The sequence below is a fragment of the Cavia porcellus genome, unplaced genomic scaffold (assembly GCF_034190915.1).
Source record: "Cavia porcellus strain 051 isolate PalLab524CR breed Dunkin Hartley unplaced genomic scaffold, mCavPor4.1 scaffold_17, whole genome shotgun sequence".
NCBI classification, from domain to species: Eukaryota; Metazoa; Chordata; class Mammalia; order Rodentia; family Caviidae; genus Cavia; species Cavia porcellus.
In genome coordinates, this window is record NW_026947500.1 from 44,868,440 (window position 1) to 44,889,773 (window position 21,334).

Consider the following 21,334-nt stretch of genomic DNA (forward strand, 5'->3'; position numbering starts at 1 on the left):
TAGCAAAAGGCTGTCTCATAATAAAATAAAAGGGCTGGGCCTGTGACTCCATAACAGAGAGCTTGCCTGGTATGTCTGAGTACCCAGGTTCCATCACTCGCTCTGTAAAGCAAATAAAAAACTCAAAGCTGTCAAAAACAGGGAAAGTCTGAGAAACTGTTTCAGCCCAGAAGAACCTAAGAGGTGTGAAAACTAGATGTCATGGTGGAGCCCTAGGGCATTCAGACCTGGGCACAGTAATGCACATCTATCATCCCACCACTTTCGAGGCTGAAACGGATCACTAGGAGTTTAAGAACAGCCTGGAGTACACAGTGATACACTGTCTCAAAAAAAAAAAAAAAAAAGACATTCAGTAAAGACAGATGAAATCAGAATAAAATATGGACTTCAATGAATAGTAAGTCTCAGGACTGGTTCCCTAACTGTGGCAGATCTCAGTATCTGTTCCCTGTGGTGGTGTTCATTGTTAATAACAGGGGGAGCCAGGCGTGGGCCACACAAGAGTTCTATCTGCTATCTTCATAATAGTTCTGTAAATATAAAACTGCTCTCTCTATATATATGGTTGCCATGGGAATCAGGGATTGTCTGGCGGACAGGACAGAAAAAAAGAGGCCCCCAAGGAAGCTGAGGAGGCGTTCAGGCCGGTGCAGGAGAAATGGGGGCATATCGTGGGGGCTCCAGGACACTCGTCCTGCAGGGCCACGCGCTAGCGTCCCCTAGGGATCCCGTCGAAGGCCTGGCCCATCACTCCTGGAAGATCCGAGGGAGATTTGTGCTCGGTGCAGATTGGTTCGGACACCGGTGAGTCTGTCACAAGCCTCAGCGTCCTTGCACCTTGGACCGGCCTGCGTGGGGGTGCCTGTGGAATGGGCTGAGGCCGCAGGCTGCAGTGTGGTCTGCTAAGCAAGTCCTTGCCCTTAGCCTTCCCTGTCTGTAAAACGACAGTCAATACTGTGCCTCACTTAGACCGGGAGGGGCATCCAGTGAGCCTCGCTCAGCGCCTGGCACAGAGGGCACCCTCATTAACTCTGCTTATCCTTTTCTAGCGTTTCATCGGTTTCAGGTGGACGGAGCGGCTCCTGTCTCCTTAAATTATGCAAATGAACTGCGGGTGGTGCGTGTGTACGGAGAAGAAAGATAAAAAGAAACCTCATCTCTGGTTCAGCCAATCACCGTCCTGGGTTGCTGGAGCGGCCGCCTGAATGGGCCAATGGTAGGCCGCACAGACTCTGGGCCCGCCCCTGCTTCCCAGCGCCGTTGAGGGGCGGGGATTTTTCTCGGCCACGCCCTGGGGCGGAGCTAGCCAGCCGCGCCGCAGCAGCGAAGGGAGGGTGGGTGGGCGGCTCGGATGTCAGCGCGGCGGCAGGTGCGGGGCGCGGGGCGCGGAGCGGGAGGTGAGTGCTGTCGGGGCCTCTGGTCCCCGCCGCGTCAGCCACGCGCCCCTGCCCTGCGCCTCGGCGGGTGCATCGGGCAGAAGCGCGGCGGGCGAGAAATGGGCGCGGCGGGGGCGCCCGGCTCCCCCAGGCCAATCTGGGTCCACACCCGAGGCGGGGGGGGGCCCCCTCCCGAGCTCGGGCTCCCGGCGAGAGCAAAGGATGGCTCCGTCGCGAGACCCCGCCCCCACTGTCTTTATTCTAAGCCCGGTGCTGGTCTAGGTCGGGGCTGCAGAGCGGGGTCCCCGAACCCCTTACCGCCTGTACCCCGGGGGCTGAGGGGGGCCCTCGAGTCCTCTCCTCCGGCGCTGCCCTGCAGCCCCCAGGGACTGAGAACCGCTTCTCTTCTCCGTGTGAACCCCTTTCAGGCCTGCAGCTGGAGCATCTGGGGCTCCCCTGTCCTCCCACTCCATCTCCTGCATCCCCCATTCAGGACGGGGCGTCTCCCTGGCAGCCGCTGTAGGGACCCGAGGTCAGAAACGTGGAAGGAGCTGACTGTGGGGACCCCTGCCTAGCAGGGACAGGCCAGGCTTGGAAGGCCAGCAACCTGCACCCGGGATCCCTCTCAGTGCGGGGCACCCAGCATCTGCTCCTGGCGGGGAAGATCAGTGGGGGTCCATCAGGGTCTGGCTGGAGGCGCTGGCGGCAGGGCCGAGTGGGCATCCCCGCCGTGTGCTCCGCTGCCCAGCGCCTGCTGCCCCCGCGCCCTGGGCTCCGGGAGGCAGCACCTCGTGCCCTGCTTCCCTGGTGACCTTGGGCCGCGCCGCGCCCCGCAGCGCCCCGCTGCACCCCGCATCTTCTTGGGGACCCACACCAGGGGCTTCAAACCCTGCCCCGCACAGACCCACAACGCCCTGGGCCGCCCTGAGCCCGCTGCCTCTCGCTCCTTCGCCTCAGATACAGGGGGCGCGGTCTAGGGCACAGTGGGTCAGGAGACCCCTCCGTGGGCTAGCCTCTGGGCCTCAGTGTGCTGCGCTGGGAAGTAGGTTGATGGTCACACCTGACCGTGCTGGAGAGACTGAACATGGCCTGGGGACCTTCCTGTCCTGCCCTGGCCTGTGCTGCCCGATCGTAAAGCGTCGCTCCACTCCATCCATCATCAGCACCGGTTCAGCCACCCCGTGTCACTGGTGGCGCTGCCCGGGGCACACCCTGACCCACATACCGTCACCCACGCCAGATGACCCAGCCCCTGGGTGGGGGCCTGGGAGAGGTGGAAGCTAGGGCAGCATCTCCTGTCCCTGGCGCGGGAATGTGGTACCCCCAGGTTTGAGGCCACCTCCCTATGTGTGGGTTTGCCCCTACTGCCTTGTTTTATCCCTCTGTGAAATGGGCCAAACCCCTGGGGGCGATCAGAGGAGACTGAGAGGAGGTGGTGCTGTAATGCAGATGTGATGTTCTAATATTAATTATAATATTAGGGTGCGTGGGGGGAGATCACAGCAGACTGAAAGTGGAAGGGGGAGCTGGAGTCTTCAGCAGAGCTGGGTATACAGTCAGCACTCAATAGGTGTGTGCTGGTGGGGGAGATGGGGGAAGGGGAGGAATAGCCTGAGCTGGAACTCAGATGCCCATTCAGAGGCCGAGCCATTGGGGACCTGGGCGTGTGCCTCAGTTTCCCCACCAAGTGCTGGTTGAGAGAAGACACTACCACCAGGCACCAGTGTGAGGATCAGGACAGACTGGTCACACCCTTGGTGGCTGGGCCCAGAGGAGGTCAGCACAGAGCTGTCCCTGAGACGGCGTGGCATCCAAGAAGGCCAGGGCCCGGGGATCCTATAAGCCGGCAGCAGTCCGGTCCAGAGTGGCCCAAGGTCACCCAGGGAAAGGTCAGGCATTCCGGAGCCTTGGTCAGCTCTGACCTGATTCCCAGGCCAGGATCCCGGCTCTCCAGACAACCCAATCCTGCCTTGTGGCTCAGCTCCAGGAGCTCCAGGTTTTGGGGGACTGGAGCTGGGAAGGTAGGGTGGGAGCTGGCTGGGACGTGACCACCGCTGCTGAGTGACCTTGGGCAAGGCACCGACTCCGGGCCTTGGGCCACTGCCAGGCTGGAGTCCGGCTTCCCACAGAGCCACTTCGCCTTCAGCAGAGGAAGCCAAGGGTGACAGGGCTCAGGATACTTTCGGGGCTCAGGGAGGTGTTTTAACTTCTCACATCAGCTGGGAAAGGGGAAGTCTGTTTGCGATTTAGTGTTCATGCATTTGTCTTGATGCCCATGCTGCCGTAAATTATCTTTTTTTTTTTTTTTGGCTTTTTGAGACCAGGTCTCCCTAGGCAATTCAGGCTGGCCTTGAGCTCACTGTGTAGCCCAGGTTGGCCTGGAACTCACAACGATCCTCCTGCCTCAGCCTCTCAGGTGTTGGGATGACAGGCATGCACCACCACGCCTGGCTTATAAATTATAATTTTGAATTTTGTTTTCGTTTTGGGGGGTCAAAGTGCCTCTCCCACCTAAGCCTGTGTTCCCGCCAAGTAGGCATCCCTGGGCCAGCTCGATGTGGTCACCTGGTGACTCGTGGAATGCTGGGCTGGGCTGTGGGCGCTGCCTTTGCCCAGCTCTCCTGGTGATTATGACTGGCTTGGTAATCACAGCCGCGGTCTGGTGCGTTTCAGGTGACTCAGTTTACCCACCCGCATGGCCGCCCTGTGTTTTCAGGAGGTCCCACGGAGCCAGTTGGGGCAGGAGACAAGCTGGCAGTTGGCGGTAGGCGGGGCAGGGTGAGCTTCCTGTCCCCCCACGCACCCAGACCTCCCCTTGGCTGACGGAAGTGGCAGGGCCTGTGGCCGCGTCCTGGTGCCGGCCCCGTCCTGCGGGGGCCCAGCTCCTCTGTGTCCTATGGTGAGTCTCAATCCGGGCAGGAGACCCTCACATCCTCTGTCTGTCCCCGAGCAGGAGCAGAAGGGAGGCCCCTGCACCCCACTGGGTTGGGGACCAGTAGCAGGTGTCACTTCCTGGGCTGGGCCATCCCCATGATGGCTGTGGTGGGGGCGAAGGTTGGGAGGCTCAGGGCCCCACGTGGCTGTTTAGAATACGGGCTCGCCATCGGCCCGAGTGCCCCCGTGCCTCGGTTTCCCTGTCTGTGGAGGTGGGATGTGTGCAGGAGTTGGTGGGCCAGGGAGCGTGAAAGGCGTCGGTGTCTGCGACAGGAACAGCACCCAAAGGTCCTGCCGCTCCATGGGGGCTGACCAGGGCCAGGGAGGCCGAGGCTACCCCATCAGCGCCCCAGGACAGTAGCAAGATCCCTGGGTTCTAGGAACTCGGCCTGGGGCTCCTGCGCTCTCCAGAGCCCCACAGCTAGCGTCTGGCAGAGCTTCCTGTGCACTGTCCCAGTCCTTGCTGCCGCCAGCCCCGGGGGCCACCGAGCCCCGAGAGGACAGTGGCCCAGGGAGAACAGACACCTGCCCAGCATAAAATTCAGAGGCCAATGGGTCCTAAGGGGTCAGGAAAGGCCATGACCAGGCCACGGCCAGGGAGGAAGGAGCGATGGGGAGTTGGGGGCTTTCCTCCCCGAGGACAAGGATGAGGGTGAGGACGTGTCACCACGCCAAGCTCCGTCCACCCTTGGGGCCAAGCCGGGAGCTCGGGTTTCCCAGGGGCGGGCGGAAGCATCACCAGCACTGGGCAGTAATTGGGTCCACTGTGAAACAAATACTCTTTTGCCTAGCGAATTCCCATTTATGGGTTAAACCCCTACTGCCATGGCCCCTCCGGCTGTCCAGGCTTCCCTGGCATGTCTGTCCATCTGGCAAACCCCTAGCCTCTATAGCCCAGGACACAGGGGTCTAACTCTGGCCTCCTGGATGGAGGTCCCCAGCAGACCCAAGGTCCTATACGGTCCTCCCAAGCAGGGCCCAGAGAGCTTCCATCCCGCGGTCACCTGCATCCCTGTCCCTGCCGCCACCCCACCTCTCGGGCTCCCAGCTGCTGCTACCCTGCCCCAGGGCCCTGAATTATAGATGAGGGCCTCGGGCTCCAGTGACGAGCTAGCCTGGTGACCGTGCCAGGGACACCCACCCACTCCCCACCACATGTCCCCCTGGTGGAACTCCTGCTAGCCATTCTGTCTTGTTTTGCAGATGGAGAAACTGAGGCACAGAGCTGGACAGTGACCCAGACACCAGGTGACCAGTGGTTTCTAGTTTGGACTGCATGTAGGGGATCATTCAGAAGGCCCGAGGGTTGTTTGGGGACACTATGAGGACCATGGCCAACACAACCAGCCTTCACTTCTAACCCGATCCTCTTCTTCTGACAGGAGCCACCTGGTGTGGATCACAGGGCTCAGATCTAGTCCCACTGGCTCAGGGTGCAAACTCACTGTTCCTCCCTGGCTGTGCAACCTTGGCAAGTAGCTAACCTTCCTTGGAGGGGACTCACATTTCCCGTCTCTGAAATGGCCCAGGGTATCTCCACCTATGCTGGACTTATCCATCCTTGCCCATGAACTCCTACACATACTTCAAAGCCCTACTTTCCTGCCCCTTCTTCCAATCCAGACCCCCACATCCCCATTCCTCTGACTCCAACCCGATCCCATGAGACTCAGGTCATCTTCTCTCCTACACTGAGGGTTATAGGACCTGGGCTGAATCCTCTCTGAGGCCCTGGCATGCTCCCAACCTTGGGGCTTTCGGTTCCTTCTTCATCCTCTGGCTCTGACCTCCTCAGGGAGGAGAGCTGGAATTTCCCCTCCTGAGCCCCTCACTGCTTATCACTTAGGTTCAGACTTGACTCTCTCTTCAGACAGATCCCAGGCAGGGTCTTCACAGAGGCCATCAGGATGTCATATTTTGGAGAGCATTTTTGGGTAAGACATATTCTTATTTTGGTGGGGGTACTGGACAGGGACTTTTATGGAGAAGGGGAGACTGTGTCTTGTGCACAGAGCCTTGGGCAGGTAGAGGGTCTACAGGGCTTAGAATTTCAAGTGGGAAGAGACAGGCTGGGTTTGAATCCACAGCTCAGCCCTCACAATCTTTGTACCTTGGGCGAGTGATTCGCAGCTTAACCACAGGAAAACTGAGGCCCAGCACAGGACAAGACCTGAAAATGCTCAGTGATGAGGCGCAGAGTCGGGACTAACACCTGGGGCCAGGCTGACCTGTCGCACTCCGGAGGCAGCCCGGTGGGACCGTCGGTGTGTCCCTGTCCTACAGAGTCCAGGGTTCTCCCTAGACCCCATAGCCCTGTTGGGTCCCAGCAGAGTCTGGCCCTGGGAACCCCAGGGAGGAGCCAGGACCCCAACCTGTTCCTACTGTGGCGTAGGGGACTGTATTTCCCTTGCCAGCTTGCTTGGGATGGGGCACAGGGCGCGGCCCAGCAAATGCCCACAGGTGTGGGGAGTGGGGGACCAGGACTCCTGCTTTGGGGCCAGGCTAGTGGGAGCCAGGGAGGATGTGGGGGCCACAGAGCCCCTGGGATCAGGGAGGACCAGGCAGAAAGCCCCCTCCTCACTTGCAAGGCCCTGAGCGTGCAGCAGCCTGTTGCTAGGTAACCGGTTGCCCCAGCAACAAGTCCCGGGCTCGCTCTCTCCTTCTCTCCCTCCCCAGCTGGGGCTCCTCTTACTGGCAAGGCTTTCTTAAAGGGGCCGTACCCCTTGCCACCTGCAGGGATCTGACCTCTAACCCTAACCCTCTGCGGGTGGGCTCCCCAGATGGGTTCTGAGTGGCTGTGTGACTGCACCGCGGGGCTGTCCCTCTCTGGGCCCGGGCGGCAGGTGTACAGGGTCCTGACCACTGCAGATCAGAAGTCGTCCATGCCCACGTGGCGCTGACAGCGGAGCCCATGTCCATTCTCGCTGCCCGGGTGCCTCCTTTATTCCAAGTTCTCTGTAACGGCACTAGGCGCCCTCTCCCTGCGGGAGACTCCGATGGGCAAAAGGAAACAGAAATCTCGCTTTCTTACCCCTGCCCCCCCCCAAGGCGGCCCGGCCGGATCTGCGGGGGGCCCAGGGACTGTGCCTCTGCCTCTCTGAGCCTCGGTTTCCCCATGGGGCAGCAGGAAGGAAATTTCCATCTTCCCGGATCTGGGGAGGCCGGCTACTGTCCGTGCTCGCAGGGTGAAGAGACCCTTCCCGCTGGCCCAGGAGATGCTGGCCGAGGCTGCTCACGGGGAGGCCGCCCCGGCTCCCGGTCCGGGAACCGGGCCAGTTGTTGGCCGAGAGTCAGCACCACATGCAACCGGCAGCGGTGCCTGGCGCAGCCTCCCCCGGAGGGTCCCTGGCAGCAGCTGGGGCTAGTGCCCAGCCCTCGACGGGACCCTGGAGGCGCCTAGGCCTGAGCTCCACCTACTTGAGGTCACGGAGACCCTAGGAGCTGGTGCCTTCTTCCTCCCCTCCGCTCAGAGGATAGACTGAGGCCTGGAGAGGTGATGTCCCTAACCCAGCGTGAAAGGGACAGAAGGGGCCACAGGCCTCAGCCCAGGGTGCGCTCTGCAGGGCAGGAGAGACTCAGACCCAGACTCTGCCTGGCTGTCACATGGGACAGAAAACACGACAGTGATCTGAATGGCAGGGCTAAACTGGCGCACAGCAGTGAAGAGCCCAGGGCAAGTGGCCTTTAGGCTTGGTTTGATCCAGCAGCGCCACTAAACCCGCAGCTGTTCTGATGTTCTGATGTTACCAGCCCAGGAATCCGAAGCTATGGTCTCCACTTTGCTTCTAACCTCTCCTGTTACCACACAGTTTCTCACCATGGAAAGACACAGAAAACAGAGAGAAGAAACCGATGGAGACAGAGGCAGCGAGGAGAAAGAGACACACACAAAGAGAGTCTTCTCCTCTCTATGAGACAAAATTCTCAGACTTTTCTCTTATTGGGCCGGTTCACGTTCATTTGCCAATCCTTGAGGCCAAGGGGAAATGCAGCAATCTGATTGGCTCACTCCTGAACCAATCCCTATGGCCAAGGGAAGACTTGTGCAAACTGATTCCTTTGCCCCGCCCTTGTGGCTAGGCAACATAAATGCCCTCTTTTTTCCCCCTGATCAATCTGCACTCTATCCCTACAGGGTGAGAAAAACCACGGCTTTGAAGTCTTGTACCACAGCGTGAAGCAGGGTCCCATTTCCACCAAGGAGCTGGCCGACTTCATCCGGGAGAGGTGAGGTCCCCTATGCCCTGCCCACCACGAGGCCCCGCCCACTGCCAGTAGCCACGCCCCTCAAGCCCTACCCGCCCATTCTCTTCTGGGCTTGTGCTCCTGTGTCCAACGCCCCGCCGGCCGCAGGAGCCTGAGGGGCTCGGAGACCCTGGATCCTGTCAGCTCTGTCCCGGCTTTTAAACAGTAACCACCGGGGCTCTGTGGCCTCTTCCTAGAAAGTGAGATAAGTTAATCACAGCAGCGGATCTTTAAACTGATAAATGAAAACATGGATGAAGAAATCATCCACATTTCAGAGCATCATTGCGCAGACACCCGAAGTCTAGAAAACACCATGGACTACGGGGTCAGCGCCTCTGTGCCCCCATGGGCAGTGCTGATCGCTGGGCACATTTCTGCCCGCCGCCCAGAAACTTGAAATTGTCAAGGCACTAAGCAGGATTTTTCCTGCAGTTAGCGAGATCAGCCACAGAATTTAGCACAGAGCCTGTTATAATATGTGCTCAAAAAAAATCTGTGTATCTGCAGCTGCTAGAAATACTACCGTTTTTAGTAAAATGAAATACAGAAGGGGAAAACGTCTCTCCCGTGAATTTCCACAACACCCTCCTTTGCAAACCACCGCCTAGATGTTTAAGATGGGCAAACTGAGGCTGGGGTTGGGGAGATGCTTTCCCAAAGGTGCCCAGAGACTTCCCCACTTTCTCCCCCATCCTCTCACCCAGGGCCACCATCGAGGAGACCTACTCAAAGGCCATGGCGAAACTTTCCAAGCTGGCCAGCAACGGGACCCCCATGGGGTGAGTGAGGCGGGGTCACTAAGGCAGCCGGGGCTGAGGGGGGCATCGGGAGACATTCCTGGAGTGACATCTCTTCACGCAGGTGACATGAAGATGGTGCTATAACTGTCCCCCTGCTGGGACAGTCGGACAGAGGACTATGTGTCAGTCACTTGCTAATTCCTCATCCCTTCCACAAACATTTATTAGGCCCTTTTTTTTTTTTTTTTTTTTTTTGCATTTTGAGACAGGGTCTGGCTGTGCAGTTCAGGCTGGCCTTGAGCTCACTATGTAGCCCAGGCTGGTCTCAAACTTGTAAGAATCCTCCTGCCTCAGCTTCTCTAGTGCTGGGATTACAGGACTATGCCACCATGCCCGGTTTGCTAGGGCCATTATGAGTGCCAGATCCCACTGGTACCCCTGGCCCCTGCATGAAACAGATGATAGACTCGGGCATGAGCAGAGGTCCATTTCCAGGCAAAACAGGACCTGGAAGGACTGCACACTGGCACCCACGTGCTGCTGAGCTCATAGTAAGGACAAGGACTGTCACTGGGATGTCTGAAGGCAGAGACCCAGGCAGCACCTAGGCCAGTGCAAAGGCCCCGAGGCAGCAATGCCCCAGACAAGGCCGAGGCTGACCGAGGAGGCTGGCATAGCTGAGGGTCTGGGTTAAAGAGAAATGCAATGGGAAGGGGAGAGGCCAGGACTGGACACTCAAATGCCTTTCAAATGGTGCCAGGCCCTGTTGGCACAGACCGTGTTCCCGTCGGCTACTGTGGGGTAGATTTGTGTGAAGGGGCCTGGAGCAAAGGCAGCCGGGAGAGAAAGCAGGCAGGAGGCTGAGGCATGAGGGTTGCATGGACTGCTGTGGCCAGGGCGAGGCTTTTCCCAAGGATGGCTATCAGGTGGGCTGGGAGCCCCGGACCTGGGTGAGAACTGCTGGGGCCTCGGGGCCACGTTTAAATTCTAGCTTTGGGACTGGGGGTGCAGCTCTGTGGGGAGCGCTTGCCTGGCCCCCACAACACAAAGAAAATGAGCTGGGACAGTGAGGGACACTTGGCAGCCCAGTGCCCATTGGGCCCGGGTGCGGGGCAGCAGCTCTGGCCCTGTGGGGCCCTGAGTGTGACCCGCCTGTCCCCAGGACTTTCGCCCCACTCTGGGAGGTCTTTCGCGTGTCCTCCGACAAGCTGGCCTTGTGCCACCTGGAGCTGACGCGGAAGCTGCAGGACCTCATCAAGGACGTGCTGCGCTACGGGGAGGAGCAGCTCAAGGCCCAGAAGAAGGTGCGCGTTTGGGGGGGCTGCCCGCGGGGGCCGGGGCGCTAGTGGCTCCTGAGATCTCAAAGCCACCTGTAGCCCCAAACCCTGGCAACGAGGCTCAGACTCCTGCTCATGCGCAGAACACCTGACCCGGCATCTGGGCAGACGGACCCTGCAGCCGGTTCACCGCAGAATCATACCGGGAGGGGGCAGGGAGGCTCACTGCGCATGTGCGAGCCCGTCCCGCTGTAGCAGCTTGCTGGCCCTCTGCCTGCTTTGGTACAGCCCAAAGCTGGCTTTTACATTATTTTATTTTTGCTTTGTTTCATTGGTTTTGACACTTTGGGAAGGCTAGCAAATCATCAAAAACAGAACGCTCTTCAGTGATGTGCGAGGCCCTTGTTACGCAGTACTCCGGTTCCGGTGGGTTAGTAATGTTTTATTTGCACACGGCCTTGTTCACACCTGTGCCGGGTGCCCGCTGCGCTCCCAGGTCCCAGGGTCTGTGACAGTGGGCCGCGTTTACTCCCTGCCGCCGGGCCCCACCTGTGAGCCCCCTAGAATCTGCAATCTCTGGAGCCCTGAGCTCGGGGCGCACACACGTGAGGCTTCACGATTGCAGGCGCAGAGCTCTGCACTTATGCACGGCTGCCCCCAACGGGGCTGGGACTTAGGGCTTTCCGGGTTTCCAGCGGTGGCCACGCTTTGTGCCCTAGGCCGAAAGCCAAGATGGAACCTCTAATGGGCAATGCATGGCCCCCCCTGACCCCACCCCATCTCTTTTTTTTTTTTTTTTTCAATTTTGCAAGCTCTCCTTATGTAGCCCGGGCTGGCCTCCAACTGCCAACCCTCCTGCCTCAGCCTCCTGGGTACTAGGTTCATAGGTGTGCATCACCACGTCCAGCTGAATCTGCGTACTTTAAGCCTCATGAAATTTTAAATTTGGAACCCAGGGCCTCCTCACACGTGCTCAGCAAGCGCTCTGCCTCTGCGCTGCATCGCCAGCCTTCCAAATGCTTTAAAATGAATAAAATTCTCAGGAAATGGCCATGGTCCTGGAAGGCACAGAGTACCTGGGACCCCGGAAGGTCACCCTAGGCCCGGCATGCATGGCCCCCACGAGCCCTTTCTGCCCACAGTGCAAGGAGGAAGTGGGGGGCACCCTGGACGCGGTGCAGCTGCTCGCCGGGGTCACCCAGCTGCTGCCCAAGTCTCGCGAGAACTACCTGAGCCGCTGCGTGGACCTGGAGCGGCTGCGCCGGGAGAACACCAGCCAGAAGGAGGTGGACAAGGTGGGCGCTCGGCGGGGCGGGGGCTGAGGCCCGAGGGACGGGCGTCACACGGAGGGGCCACTCCGAGCCCCCGCAGGTGACTGGGCCGGCCAAGTGACCCGCCCCGGCCCACCCCGTGCCTCCCAGGCGGAAACCAAAGCCAAGAAGGCGGCCGAGAGCCTGAGGCGCTCGGTGGAGAAGTACAACTCGGCCAGGGCCGACTTCGAGCAGAGGATGCTGGACTCCGCGCTGGTAAGGACCAGGCACAGGTGACCGGGGACCAGCGCGTCGGGCCCAGGCTGCGGGGAGCCCCTGGAGTCCAGAGCCGCAATCCCACCCAGCACCTTCGGGCCACAGCTGCCAGCCCGCTGCTGCTGCTGCTGCTATGTCAGATGTTAACTCGCGCTGTGCCTCAGTTTCCCCCTCTGTAAAATGCAGTCAGTGGGAACACCTGCTTGTGAAAATTAGATGAGCACCGCTTGTCAGCCTATTGGCTACGGTGGAGTGTGAATGAGTCACACCGTGTGGTTTTCGGCTCAGTACCAGGTGCCGGGAAGCCCTCCACGCGCTGCTTTAATTCTACTATTCTTGAGATTTTTGAACAAGGCAGGACTGGGCTTAGACGCCAGGGGTCTCCTGATGTTCTCGGCCGCCGAGGGGCCTGGATTCCCATCCAGCCTCCATCCCTCACCAGTGAGGTGACCTTTCGCAGGCACTTTGTCCCTGAGCGTTTGTGCACCCAACGTGTGCAAAATGCATATCGGATCTCCAGATTAAGAATCATAATTTTCTTAAAGTTGCAAATGACAGAAACCTTTATTTAAACTGGCAGATTTATAGGCTCAGTGAACTGGAAAGTTTTTTAGGGGATAGAAGAGGTTTCAGGCATGGCTGGATCCAGGTGCTCAACGTTGACAGGAAATTGTGTGTCTCTGCTTGTGAGGACCTCCCTGGGGGCCTTCACTATCAGGCATCAGATGAATGTGTGTGTGTGCCTGCATGTGACGGGGGAGTGGGAGGAGTTCCCCACAGCAGCCTGCATTCACATCCCAACCACTCTTAGGCCCAGAAATCAAAGTGCCTTTTTCCTCATGGTTCCCACAAAAGTCCTAGGGAAGAACCTCATTGGCTCTTCCCCAAATCAATCACTACGACTAGGGACTTGGGATGTTCTGATTGGCCAGGCTGGGTCCCATGACCCTCCTCCCTAGCCCTGTCCTTGCCATACCCCCGCCCACCCACCCAGCGCTTCCAGGCCCTGGAGGAGACCCACCTGCGGCACATGAAGGCGCTGCTGGGCTCCTACGCCCACTCCGTGGAGGACACGCACGTTCAGATCGGGCAGGTGAGGTCGGTGTGGGAGGAGGGGAGCAGCCGGAGAAGGCTGGGCAGGGGACCTGTGTGTGACCCCCCCCCAACGCTCCCCAGGTGCACGAGGAGTTCAAACAGAACATCGAGAACGTGAGCGTGGACCTGCTGCTCAGGAAGTTCGCGGAGAGCAAGGGCACCGGCCAGGAGAAGCCGGGTGAGCGGGCGGGGCCTCACAGGCCTGGTCCATCGTCGGAAAAGCGGGCTGGGGTGCGCTTGGTGGCCGTGGCGGGCGCTCAGCCAGGGAATGTGGGGTCTGGGTTCCATTCCCGGCGCTAGAAAAAAAAAATGGCCTGGCGACAGCTCCAACTCCCCAGCCCACAGAGAAGCACAAGCCTGAGCCCAGCAGTGAACCTCAGAGCCAGATCCCGGGGGAGGGTGACAGCCAGGCACCTGTGCCCCCTGCTGCCCCAGGCCCACAGGAGCCCCTGAGGGCCGCTGAGTCAAAGGCCAGCTGGGAGATGCCGAGATGCAGGGGCTAAGAGGAGCTGAGGGCGAACCTTCTGGAGTTAGGCCTGGACCTGCAGCCTCTCGTCTGGCTTGCTGTGTGACCCGGGATGTTTTCTTGACCTCTCTGAGCCTCAGTGCTACCGAGTGAGCTGATGCACAAGGCAAAGGGTGGGGCCTCCCCTGAGCGCCCAGCTGCAGACAGCAATGCCACTGTGCCTAGAGTCACAGCCGCACTGCCCAGCCAGGGTCTCCTCAGTCACCAGGCCCACCCCACCCATGCCCGGTCTTAGCCTGCAGCCCACCCGGGTTCACGTGCAGCTCCTCCCCGTCCAGGGCCCCTGGACTTCGAGGCGTACAGTGCGGCCGCCCTGCAGGAAGGCAAGTACGTCTGGGCCCGGCTGCCCAGGCTGGACCCTGAGGGCGAAGGGAGGGGGCAGAGGGGAGAGGGGCACCACGCGGGCTCAGGTGCGCCCCTGTGTCCTCAGCAATGAAGCGACTGCGGGGAGCCAAGGCCTTCCGCCTGCCAGGACTAAGCCGGCGGGAGCGGGAACCTCCAGCGGCCGCGTAAGGAAGCGCCCGTCCGGAGTCCAAACCCGGGGCGCCCCTGTGCCCGCTCGCCCGGGGTCCCCCGCCCAGTCGTATCCCTGCCCACGGCTCCCTGAGCCAAGGCGAGGCCTGGCCTGGTCCGGCCAGGGTTACCCCACCTAGGCCGCTCCAAAAGCTGGCCCAAGCTGCCCCAAACTCCATCCCCTCCCCCCAGACTCCAGCACCCCAACACCCCGGCTCGGCTCCGTGGCCTGTCTGGAGCAGAGGGGGTGCCCCGTGAGCCAGAGGAGCTGGTGCTGAGGTCTTTTCTCCCTCCCCAGAGATTTCCTGGAGCCCGATTCAGGGGTGAGTCAGGGGCGAGCCCCATGGGCTGCAGTGGGAGCGGATGGGTCCCACCCTGGGGCAGGCTGGAGGCTGGGTTCAAGTCCCTCCTCGGCCACCCCCCCCCACCCGGCGCCACCCAGGGAGGTGCAGAGGTCCCTGCAGGGCCACGGTCAGCCCCCAGAGACCTGCCCCAGGTGCGGGGAAGACAGGGAGTTAGCTCGGAGGTCAGGACTCCGGGCGCGCATGTGCACAGGGTGTGCGTGTGTCGCAAGATTCGTGGCTGGGACTTCATTCACCGCTCCTTCTCTGCAGATGTGTCCAGAGGTGGACGAAGAAGGCTTCACCGTACGGCCCGAAGCGACCCAGAACAATATCCTTCTGGCGCCCTCTAGAGGCAACTTCTGGCACCACAAGGACAACAGCCAGTCCGCAATGACCCAGTTTAGCGCTACAAACGCCCGCCCACCCTGGGAGCTCAGGAGCGAGAGGGGAGATTGCAGTTCCCCCGAGGGAGAGTTCAAAGGGCTGCCTGCATGGAGGAGCACCCGTGTTGGGGTTTAGCTGTTGAATAAGAGTTTACCAAGGAGTCTGGCAACTGGTGAATGATGGCATTGTACAAGATCTCCAAGGGGCTTGAGCGGGGAGGGAGCTTTGTGGTTGGATTTGAGGTCTGCTTGGCTCCTTGACAGAGGCCCACGCACGGCCGAGCTCTCTCGTTTTTCATCCAGCGACTCCGACTTTGACGACGAGGAGCCTAGAAAATTCTACGTGCACATCAAGCCCGCCCCGGCCCGCGCTCCAGCCTGCAGCTCGGAGGCTGCAGCGGCACAGCTCCGGGCCACTGCCGGCAGCCTCATTCTCCCTCCGGGCCCCGGGGTGAGGTGCGGGACGGGCGGGCGGGAACAGAGACCCGGGTTGGCTGCCCACCTGCCTGAAGCCCGCGTCCCTCCACAGGGCACCATGAAGCGCCACTCCGCCCGCGACCCGGCCGGGAAGCCACAGAGGCCTCGGTCTGCACCCCGGGCCACCAGGTGAGTTCTGCGGGGTGCACGGGATTCAGCGCGCATGTGCAGCAGGTTAGCCCTGCCCCTAGGTCCTGTCTCTACCCTGGCTTCTCTGAACCCTAGACAGGAATTAAGCTTGTCCTGCTTGGTGAGGGACACTTAGTCACCCACATAGCATCTATAAAGCACCTACTGTCTACTTGTGCCCAGCTGGGTTTGGAGGATGTAGGACCCAGACAGGCCTCTCCCTTCTCGTGAGGATCGCAAATGATGCCCACCAACCCAGCCCTCAGGAGGCAGAGGCAGGAGGGTCGCCGTGAGTTCAAGGCCAGTGTGGACTACATAGTAAAACCCTGTCTCTAAAGCAGCAAATAGAGTAACAGATGACTGAAAGGGCACCCTAAGGGCTGGCAAGAGCTCGCAGCGGGGGACATGACAGAGGGGTGACCTCACTTGGGGTGATGGTCTCACTGAGGGGGGTGATAGAGTTGAGCCCGGAGGAGGCGCAGGAAGAGAACAGCTAGAACAGAGCACAAAACAGGGAACAGCAGGTGCAGGGAGAGGCGGCTGCAGAGAGCAGCACTGACCCTGCCCGCCTACCCTGCACCCTGAAGCTGCGCGGAGAAGCTGCCGGCCTCCAACGAGCAGGTGTCCAAGAGCCTCTTCGGGCCGCCGCTGGAGTCTGCTTTGGACCACGAGGACTTCACAGGTGGGCGTGGCCACATAAGACTAAACCAGTTGGAAGAGCCAGTGAGAAGACAGGTCATGGAGGGGGCCGAGAAAAGGGGAGGGGTGAACATCAAACTCACCGTGGGCCGGGCTGTTTATGAGTAGGTGGAACCATAGAGGGCGGAGGCCTTTGAGGGTGGGCGGAGCCATGGTTGAGGGGGTGGGGCTATGGAGGTCTTTTATGGATTGGATGAAGCAACTGTCAAGTGGGCGGAACCATAGAGATTAGACTTTTACTACAGTGGGTGGGGCCATGGAGGGTGGAGGAATCTGGTGGAGTGGGCGGGGCCATGAAAGGTAAAAACCTTTGATAGAATGGGCAGGACCACTGTGTAAGTGGGTGGGTGCAGAGGGTGGGGTCTAGGTTTGAGTAGGTGGGTGTTAGGCAGGCATTAGTGTAAATGGATGTGACAGGGAAGGGATTGTGGGTGTGGCCTATCTGACGGGCATGGCTGAGTTGACCTCCCTTCCAACCCCCTAGGCTCCAGCAGCCTGGGCTTCACCTCCAGCCCCTCTCCATTCTCCTCCTCCTCACCCGAGAACGTGGAGGACTCTGGTTTGGACTCTCCATCCCATGCAGCTACTGGTCCCTCTCCAGACTCCTGGGTCCCCCACCCAGGTACCCCACAGAGCCCACCAATCTGTAGGGCACAGCCCCAGGACTCCAGGGCCGCCAGGGTCCCAGCACCATCCGACTCTCCAAAACCTGCGGCACCTTCACCAGGACCGTGGGGAATAGAGGCCGGAGCAGGTGAGCTGGAGGATGCCTCTGAGCGTAGAGTGCAATGTCTCAGGGCCCCCTGTGGGCCTAGCTTGCAGGTGCCTCCCAGGGAAGGGACATCTGAGCTGGCTTGGATAAAATTCCAGATCTCCCCTGTAGCACGCCCATGTGCTAAGCTACCACAGCTTACTTGCATGCCACCAGTAACAGGGAGCTCACTCCTTTTCCGGCCAGCAGTTTGATGTCTGAGACATTCAGGGTTGTGGACGTGGTCTATAGAACTTCATAGGATAGGTCACTCCAGAACTCCCCTCTCCTCAGTCCTAGGCTGAGTTCCTGCCCCCGGGAAGGCCGCAGAAGTTGGGGGGGCAGCATCTCAGCGATGCCTGTTCTTTGAACTTGTCCCCCAGACCTGACACCCGCAGATTCCACAGCCAGAGATGGCCTGGCAGCCCCGCCCCGACGACCCCGCTCCAGGAAGGTGTCCTGTCCCCTCACCCGTAGCAACGGCGACCTGGTAGGTCCCAGGGTATGGGGACCTTGGCTGGGAGTGGCTTCTAAGTCAGCTTTCAACACAGATGTCAGCCCTGCCACCCTTCTGTCCTGCAGTCCCGGTCTCTGAGCCCCTCCCCGCTGGGCTCATCAGCCCCCCATATGGCCCCGGATCGGCCCAACTTCTCGTCGCAGACTGGACATGGTATGTGGGGCCACTCTGCCCCCTACCTCAGTTTACCGCTCTCTGGCTTGGTGGGTGACTAAGGGAGAGGCCCTTTGGGTGTGGAAGCTACAATCTGTGCTCTCTGCATCTGACACCCTCTTTTCCCACCACTCCCAGGAGTCTCCCGGGGGCCCAGCCCTGTAGTCCTAGGCTCCCAGGATGCACTGCCCGTGGCCACGGCCTTCACCGAGTATGTCCACGCCTACTTTCGTGGCCACAGCCCCAGGTACGCAGGGATCCGCTTGACATTCCTGAGGTTGCATCCGAACCACAAACTTGAAGAGAACGAGGAAGAGAGCGTTAAACCCAAAACCCAAACTAAGTTAAAATACAGAGCCACTCTGTTTAAGCTTCCTGGTGGCCTGGAAGAAAAGGTAAATAGGGAAGAGCATATTTGGACCTCCTTCAGCCCAGCATGAACTCTTTCTGTCCAAATAGAGATGACAGAGGAAGTCCGAGAAGGATCCAGGGAATGGCCAGGGTCTTCTGCATATTAAGAAGCCTGGGAAACCACAGCACTGTTGTGGACCCTGGAGAAGAGAGGATGCTGGTCCAGTCAGAACCCTGACCTGATACCAGTCTTTCTTGCCCCCAGCAGTGTAGCTCGGGTCACCGGAGAGTTGACCATGACCTTCCCGGCCGGCATCGTGCGTGTGTTCAGCGGGACCCCCCCTCCACCCGTGCTCAGCTTCCGGCTCATTCACACCGCTGGCATCGAGCACTTCCAGCCCAACACCGACCTGCTCTTCAGGTCCGTGGACGGCAAGTGAGAGGAGCCCTGAAGGCCTGCCATGCCCCGGGGGCACGTGTGTGGCCTGGGACAAGTCGCGTGCCCTCTCTGAACCCTGCTTTGCTTGCCTTCGCGCACTTGCCCACAGTGGGCTTGGCTGAGTCCAGGGTGCCCCGAGAAATTTAGCAAGCCCTGAGAGGGTGTGTCCTGAGTTTGGGTGATGAGTCCTTGTCTCTGCAGTGACCCCTCCCAGAGTGACCCAGAGACCAAAGACTTCTGGCTCAACATGGCTGCTCTGACCGAGGCCCTGCAGCGTCAGGCAGAGCAGAACCCCGCGGCCTCCTACTACAACGTGGTGCTGCTGCGCTACCAGGTAGATTATGTGCAAGGGGCGGGGCAGGGGTGCAGCCAATGAGAGCAGGCGACCAAAACGGGCACCCAATGAGGGCAGGAGGCAGGCACTCAGACCACCAATAAGAGCAGGCATCAGAAATATAGACAGCCAATAAGAGCCAAGGGTGGGCGGGAGCATGAATGCTAAAGTAGCAGACAGTGTTACAGACCCGGCATCTATTGGTGCAGAGGGCGCTATTATGCAAATGAAAGAACGGTGAATCTGAGCGCGTCTGTCGGGCTTAAAATGAGCGCTCTCCTGCCCTCTCCTGGAAACGAAGTGTAACAAAGCTCCACAAAGGCCGCCTTAGCGACAATGGGCCGCGAGTGTAGGCATGCGTGCGTAATTGCACTGCGAGCTGGAGCGGCAGGCGAGGGCCTAGTGGGTGCACAGAGCACGTGGCGGCCCCAACGACGTCCCTCTCCCTGGCCTGTTCCCCCAGTTTTCCCGCCCGGGCCCCCAGGCGCTGCCTCTGCAGCTGCGCGCGCACTGGCAGTGCGGGGCGGCGCTCACGCAGGTGGCCGTGGAATACAGCTACCGCGCCGGCGCCACGGCCGTGTCCACGCCGCTCTCCAACGTCCACATCTTGCTGCCTGTGGGCGAGCCGGTCACCAACGTGCGCCTGCAGCCTGCAGCCACCTGGTGAGGGCAGCCCGCGGTCCCCATGCACAGCCCACCCTCTCTCGCCCATGGGACAACCTCGGCCCATCTGGGTGGTGGGGTGCTGGAACGAGTCCCCGGGCTCCTGGCATCTTCTGACCAAGCTCCTCCTGCGGCCAGGAGCCTGGAGGAAAAACGATTCACGTGGAAGCTCCCGGATGTGTCTGAGGCAGCGGGTAAGTGAGAGCTGGGGAGGCGGGGCGGGGAGGAGGTCCTCAGGTGCAAGGCTCTTGTAGAAACTGGGGAGGAATTGGGAGTGTGCTGGGGGAGGTTGCCATGAAAAATCTGGGAGGAGCCTGGTGTGGTGGTCCATAACCCAGAGGCTGAGGCAGGAGGTCCCCAAGTTCAAGCCCAGCTTGGGCAATCTGGTAAGACCCTGTTTTGAAATAAAAAAATAAAAATAAAAAGGGCCAGCGCTGGCTGAGCATGTCCAAGACCTTCTGTTTGAAGTTCAAAAGAAAAACAGAAAATCTGGAAGCAGCCCATGGGGTGTGGTGGGCAGGCGGGACCACTTGGCAAGATCTGCAGCTCCGGGTTGGGCCAGAAAGGAAGGTCCAGCAGCCAAGAGGGGCCGTGGGGCAGACAGGGGCCACGCCTGACGCCTGCCTCCGGCCTCCCTAGGCTCCGGCCGCCTCTCTGCCAGCTGGGAGCCACTGTCAGGGCCCAGCACCCCCAGCCCCGTGGCCGCACAGTTCGTGAGTGAGGGAACCACGCTGTCCGGTGTAGGCGTGGAGCTGGTGGGAAGCGGCTACCGCATGTCCCTGGTGAAGAGGAGGTTTGCCACAGGTACCTCGCCCGGCCGGGTGCCCCAGAACCACGGGAGCCCAAGCCTGCAGCTACCAGGGCAGCGGGGAGGCAGGACATCCAGATGGGGCACAGGTCCATCAGAGCCCCCACACACACACACAGAGTTGAGACCGAGGGGTGGGTCTGGAAGCTGGAGCAGGATTAGCACCCCAAACCCCAGGACAGGGCCATGACAGCCCTGAGTCCCGGGGCACCAAGGAACAAAGGGGAGGGAAGACTGGGCGCCCCTCAGTAGCTCGCTACACCCCCAGGGATGTACCTCGTGAGCTGCTGAGCATCACCCCAGCTCCGCGCTGAATCCTGGTGCTCACGGACCGGGCGCCGGGACCCCACTGTCCCCAAGGCCTGGATCCGTGGAGAGGAGCCGTCAGCCCCACGCCACACAGGCTGAGCCGAGATCGCTCCTCACCCTCCTCCTCTTCCTCCTCCTCCTCCTCCTTCTCCTCCTCTTCTTCCTGCTCCTCTTCCTGACCCCACGTAGGTCCCGGCCTTTTACTGCTCTTTAAATAAACATTTTATTTTCTAACAAAATAAAAAAGGAACCCTCGTCCTGGCTCAGTGTGTACCCTTCCTCCACGATGCAGAGGATGCAGAGCGGTTGGGCCCAGGAAACCACACCCTGCAGCTCTGCCGGGTGTGCGTGGGGTCTCCCAACTCGCCCTGTGTGGGACCCTACCAAGGGGCTGGGGGGAGGGTGGTGAGAGGACCAAGCCTGGAAGGCTTCCTACAGCGGGGCTTAGATATAGCCGTCTGGTGGCCACACACCTGTCAACCCAGCACTCAGGAGGCTGAGGCAGGAGGATCACGGCGAGGTCTAGGCCAGCCTGAGCTACACTGTGAGGCCTCAAACATCACCACCACCCTCGCAGAAGGGAAATAAATGGCTGAGAGATCCAGGGAATATGGGCCCCGGGGTGCCTGACGTGGCCGTGAACATGGCTGTGTTCCAATAAATCACTTACCTACATCCAGGTCGGAAGGTGACCCCAAGAGCTGCTGCTGAGGGTGTGTCCTGTTCACTGGTGACAACA

General features: G+C 60.1%; 1 protein-coding gene and 1 long non-coding RNA gene across 4 annotated transcripts; one reads left to right on the top strand and one right to left on the bottom strand.

Moving 5' to 3' along the window:
* Window positions 1–1,301: 1,301 nt before the first annotated feature.
* Fcho1 (FCH and mu domain containing endocytic adaptor 1) lies at window positions 1,302–20,850 on the top strand. 3 transcript variants are annotated; one of them, XM_063227954.1, is made up of 30 exons: window positions 1,302–1,400; window positions 1,808–1,911; window positions 4,096–4,278; window positions 5,517–5,561; window positions 5,696–5,788; window positions 6,188–6,247; window positions 8,449–8,540; window positions 9,266–9,340; window positions 10,464–10,605; window positions 11,721–11,873; window positions 12,000–12,104; window positions 13,099–13,197; window positions 13,281–13,377; window positions 14,004–14,048; window positions 14,156–14,234; window positions 14,537–14,561; window positions 14,853–14,910; window positions 15,238–15,416; window positions 15,495–15,571; window positions 16,159–16,253; window positions 16,755–17,024; window positions 17,405–17,511; window positions 17,604–17,691; window positions 17,830–17,938; window positions 18,308–18,463; window positions 18,683–18,815; window positions 19,279–19,478; window positions 19,617–19,672; window positions 20,118–20,282; window positions 20,555–20,850. In XM_063227954.1, the coding sequence occupies exons 6-30, from the start codon at window positions 6,221–6,223 to the stop codon at window positions 20,575–20,577; spliced, it is 2,655 nt and encodes an 884-aa protein (XP_063084024.1). In that variant the 5' UTR covers window positions 1,302–1,400; window positions 1,808–1,911; window positions 4,096–4,278; window positions 5,517–5,561; window positions 5,696–5,788; window positions 6,188–6,220; the 3' UTR covers window positions 20,578–20,850. The 3 variants fall into 3 exon arrangements, with proteins under 3 accessions (XP_063084024.1, XP_063084025.1, XP_023418810.1); XM_063227955.1 differs by having other exon boundaries at window positions 18,311–18,463; XM_023563042.2 differs by having other exon boundaries at window positions 5,696–5,784.
* On the bottom strand, window positions 12,639–15,273 carry LOC106026557 (uncharacterized). The gene is made up of 5 exons (XR_001200205.2): window positions 15,121–15,273; window positions 14,726–14,941; window positions 13,721–14,038; window positions 13,126–13,495; window positions 12,639–12,847 (listed from the first exon to the last, which is right to left on the bottom strand). It is a non-coding gene; the product is annotated as an uncharacterized LOC106026557 (long non-coding RNA).
* Window positions 20,851–21,334: the final 484 nt, after the last annotated feature.

Bases quoted from the DNA above. Each gene is read 5' to 3' on its own strand.
- Fcho1 (XM_063227954.1), top strand. From the start codon at position 6,221: ATGTCATATTTTGGAGAGCATTTTTGG. The intron at 12,105-13,098 runs GTAAGGACCAGG...CCACCCACCCAG, and splicing joins GGATGCTGGACTCCGCGCTG to CGCTTCCAGGCCCTGGAGGA. The intron at 15,417-15,494 runs GTGAGGTGCGGG...GTCCCTCCACAG, and splicing joins TTCTCCCTCCGGGCCCCGGG to GGCACCATGAAGCGCCACTC.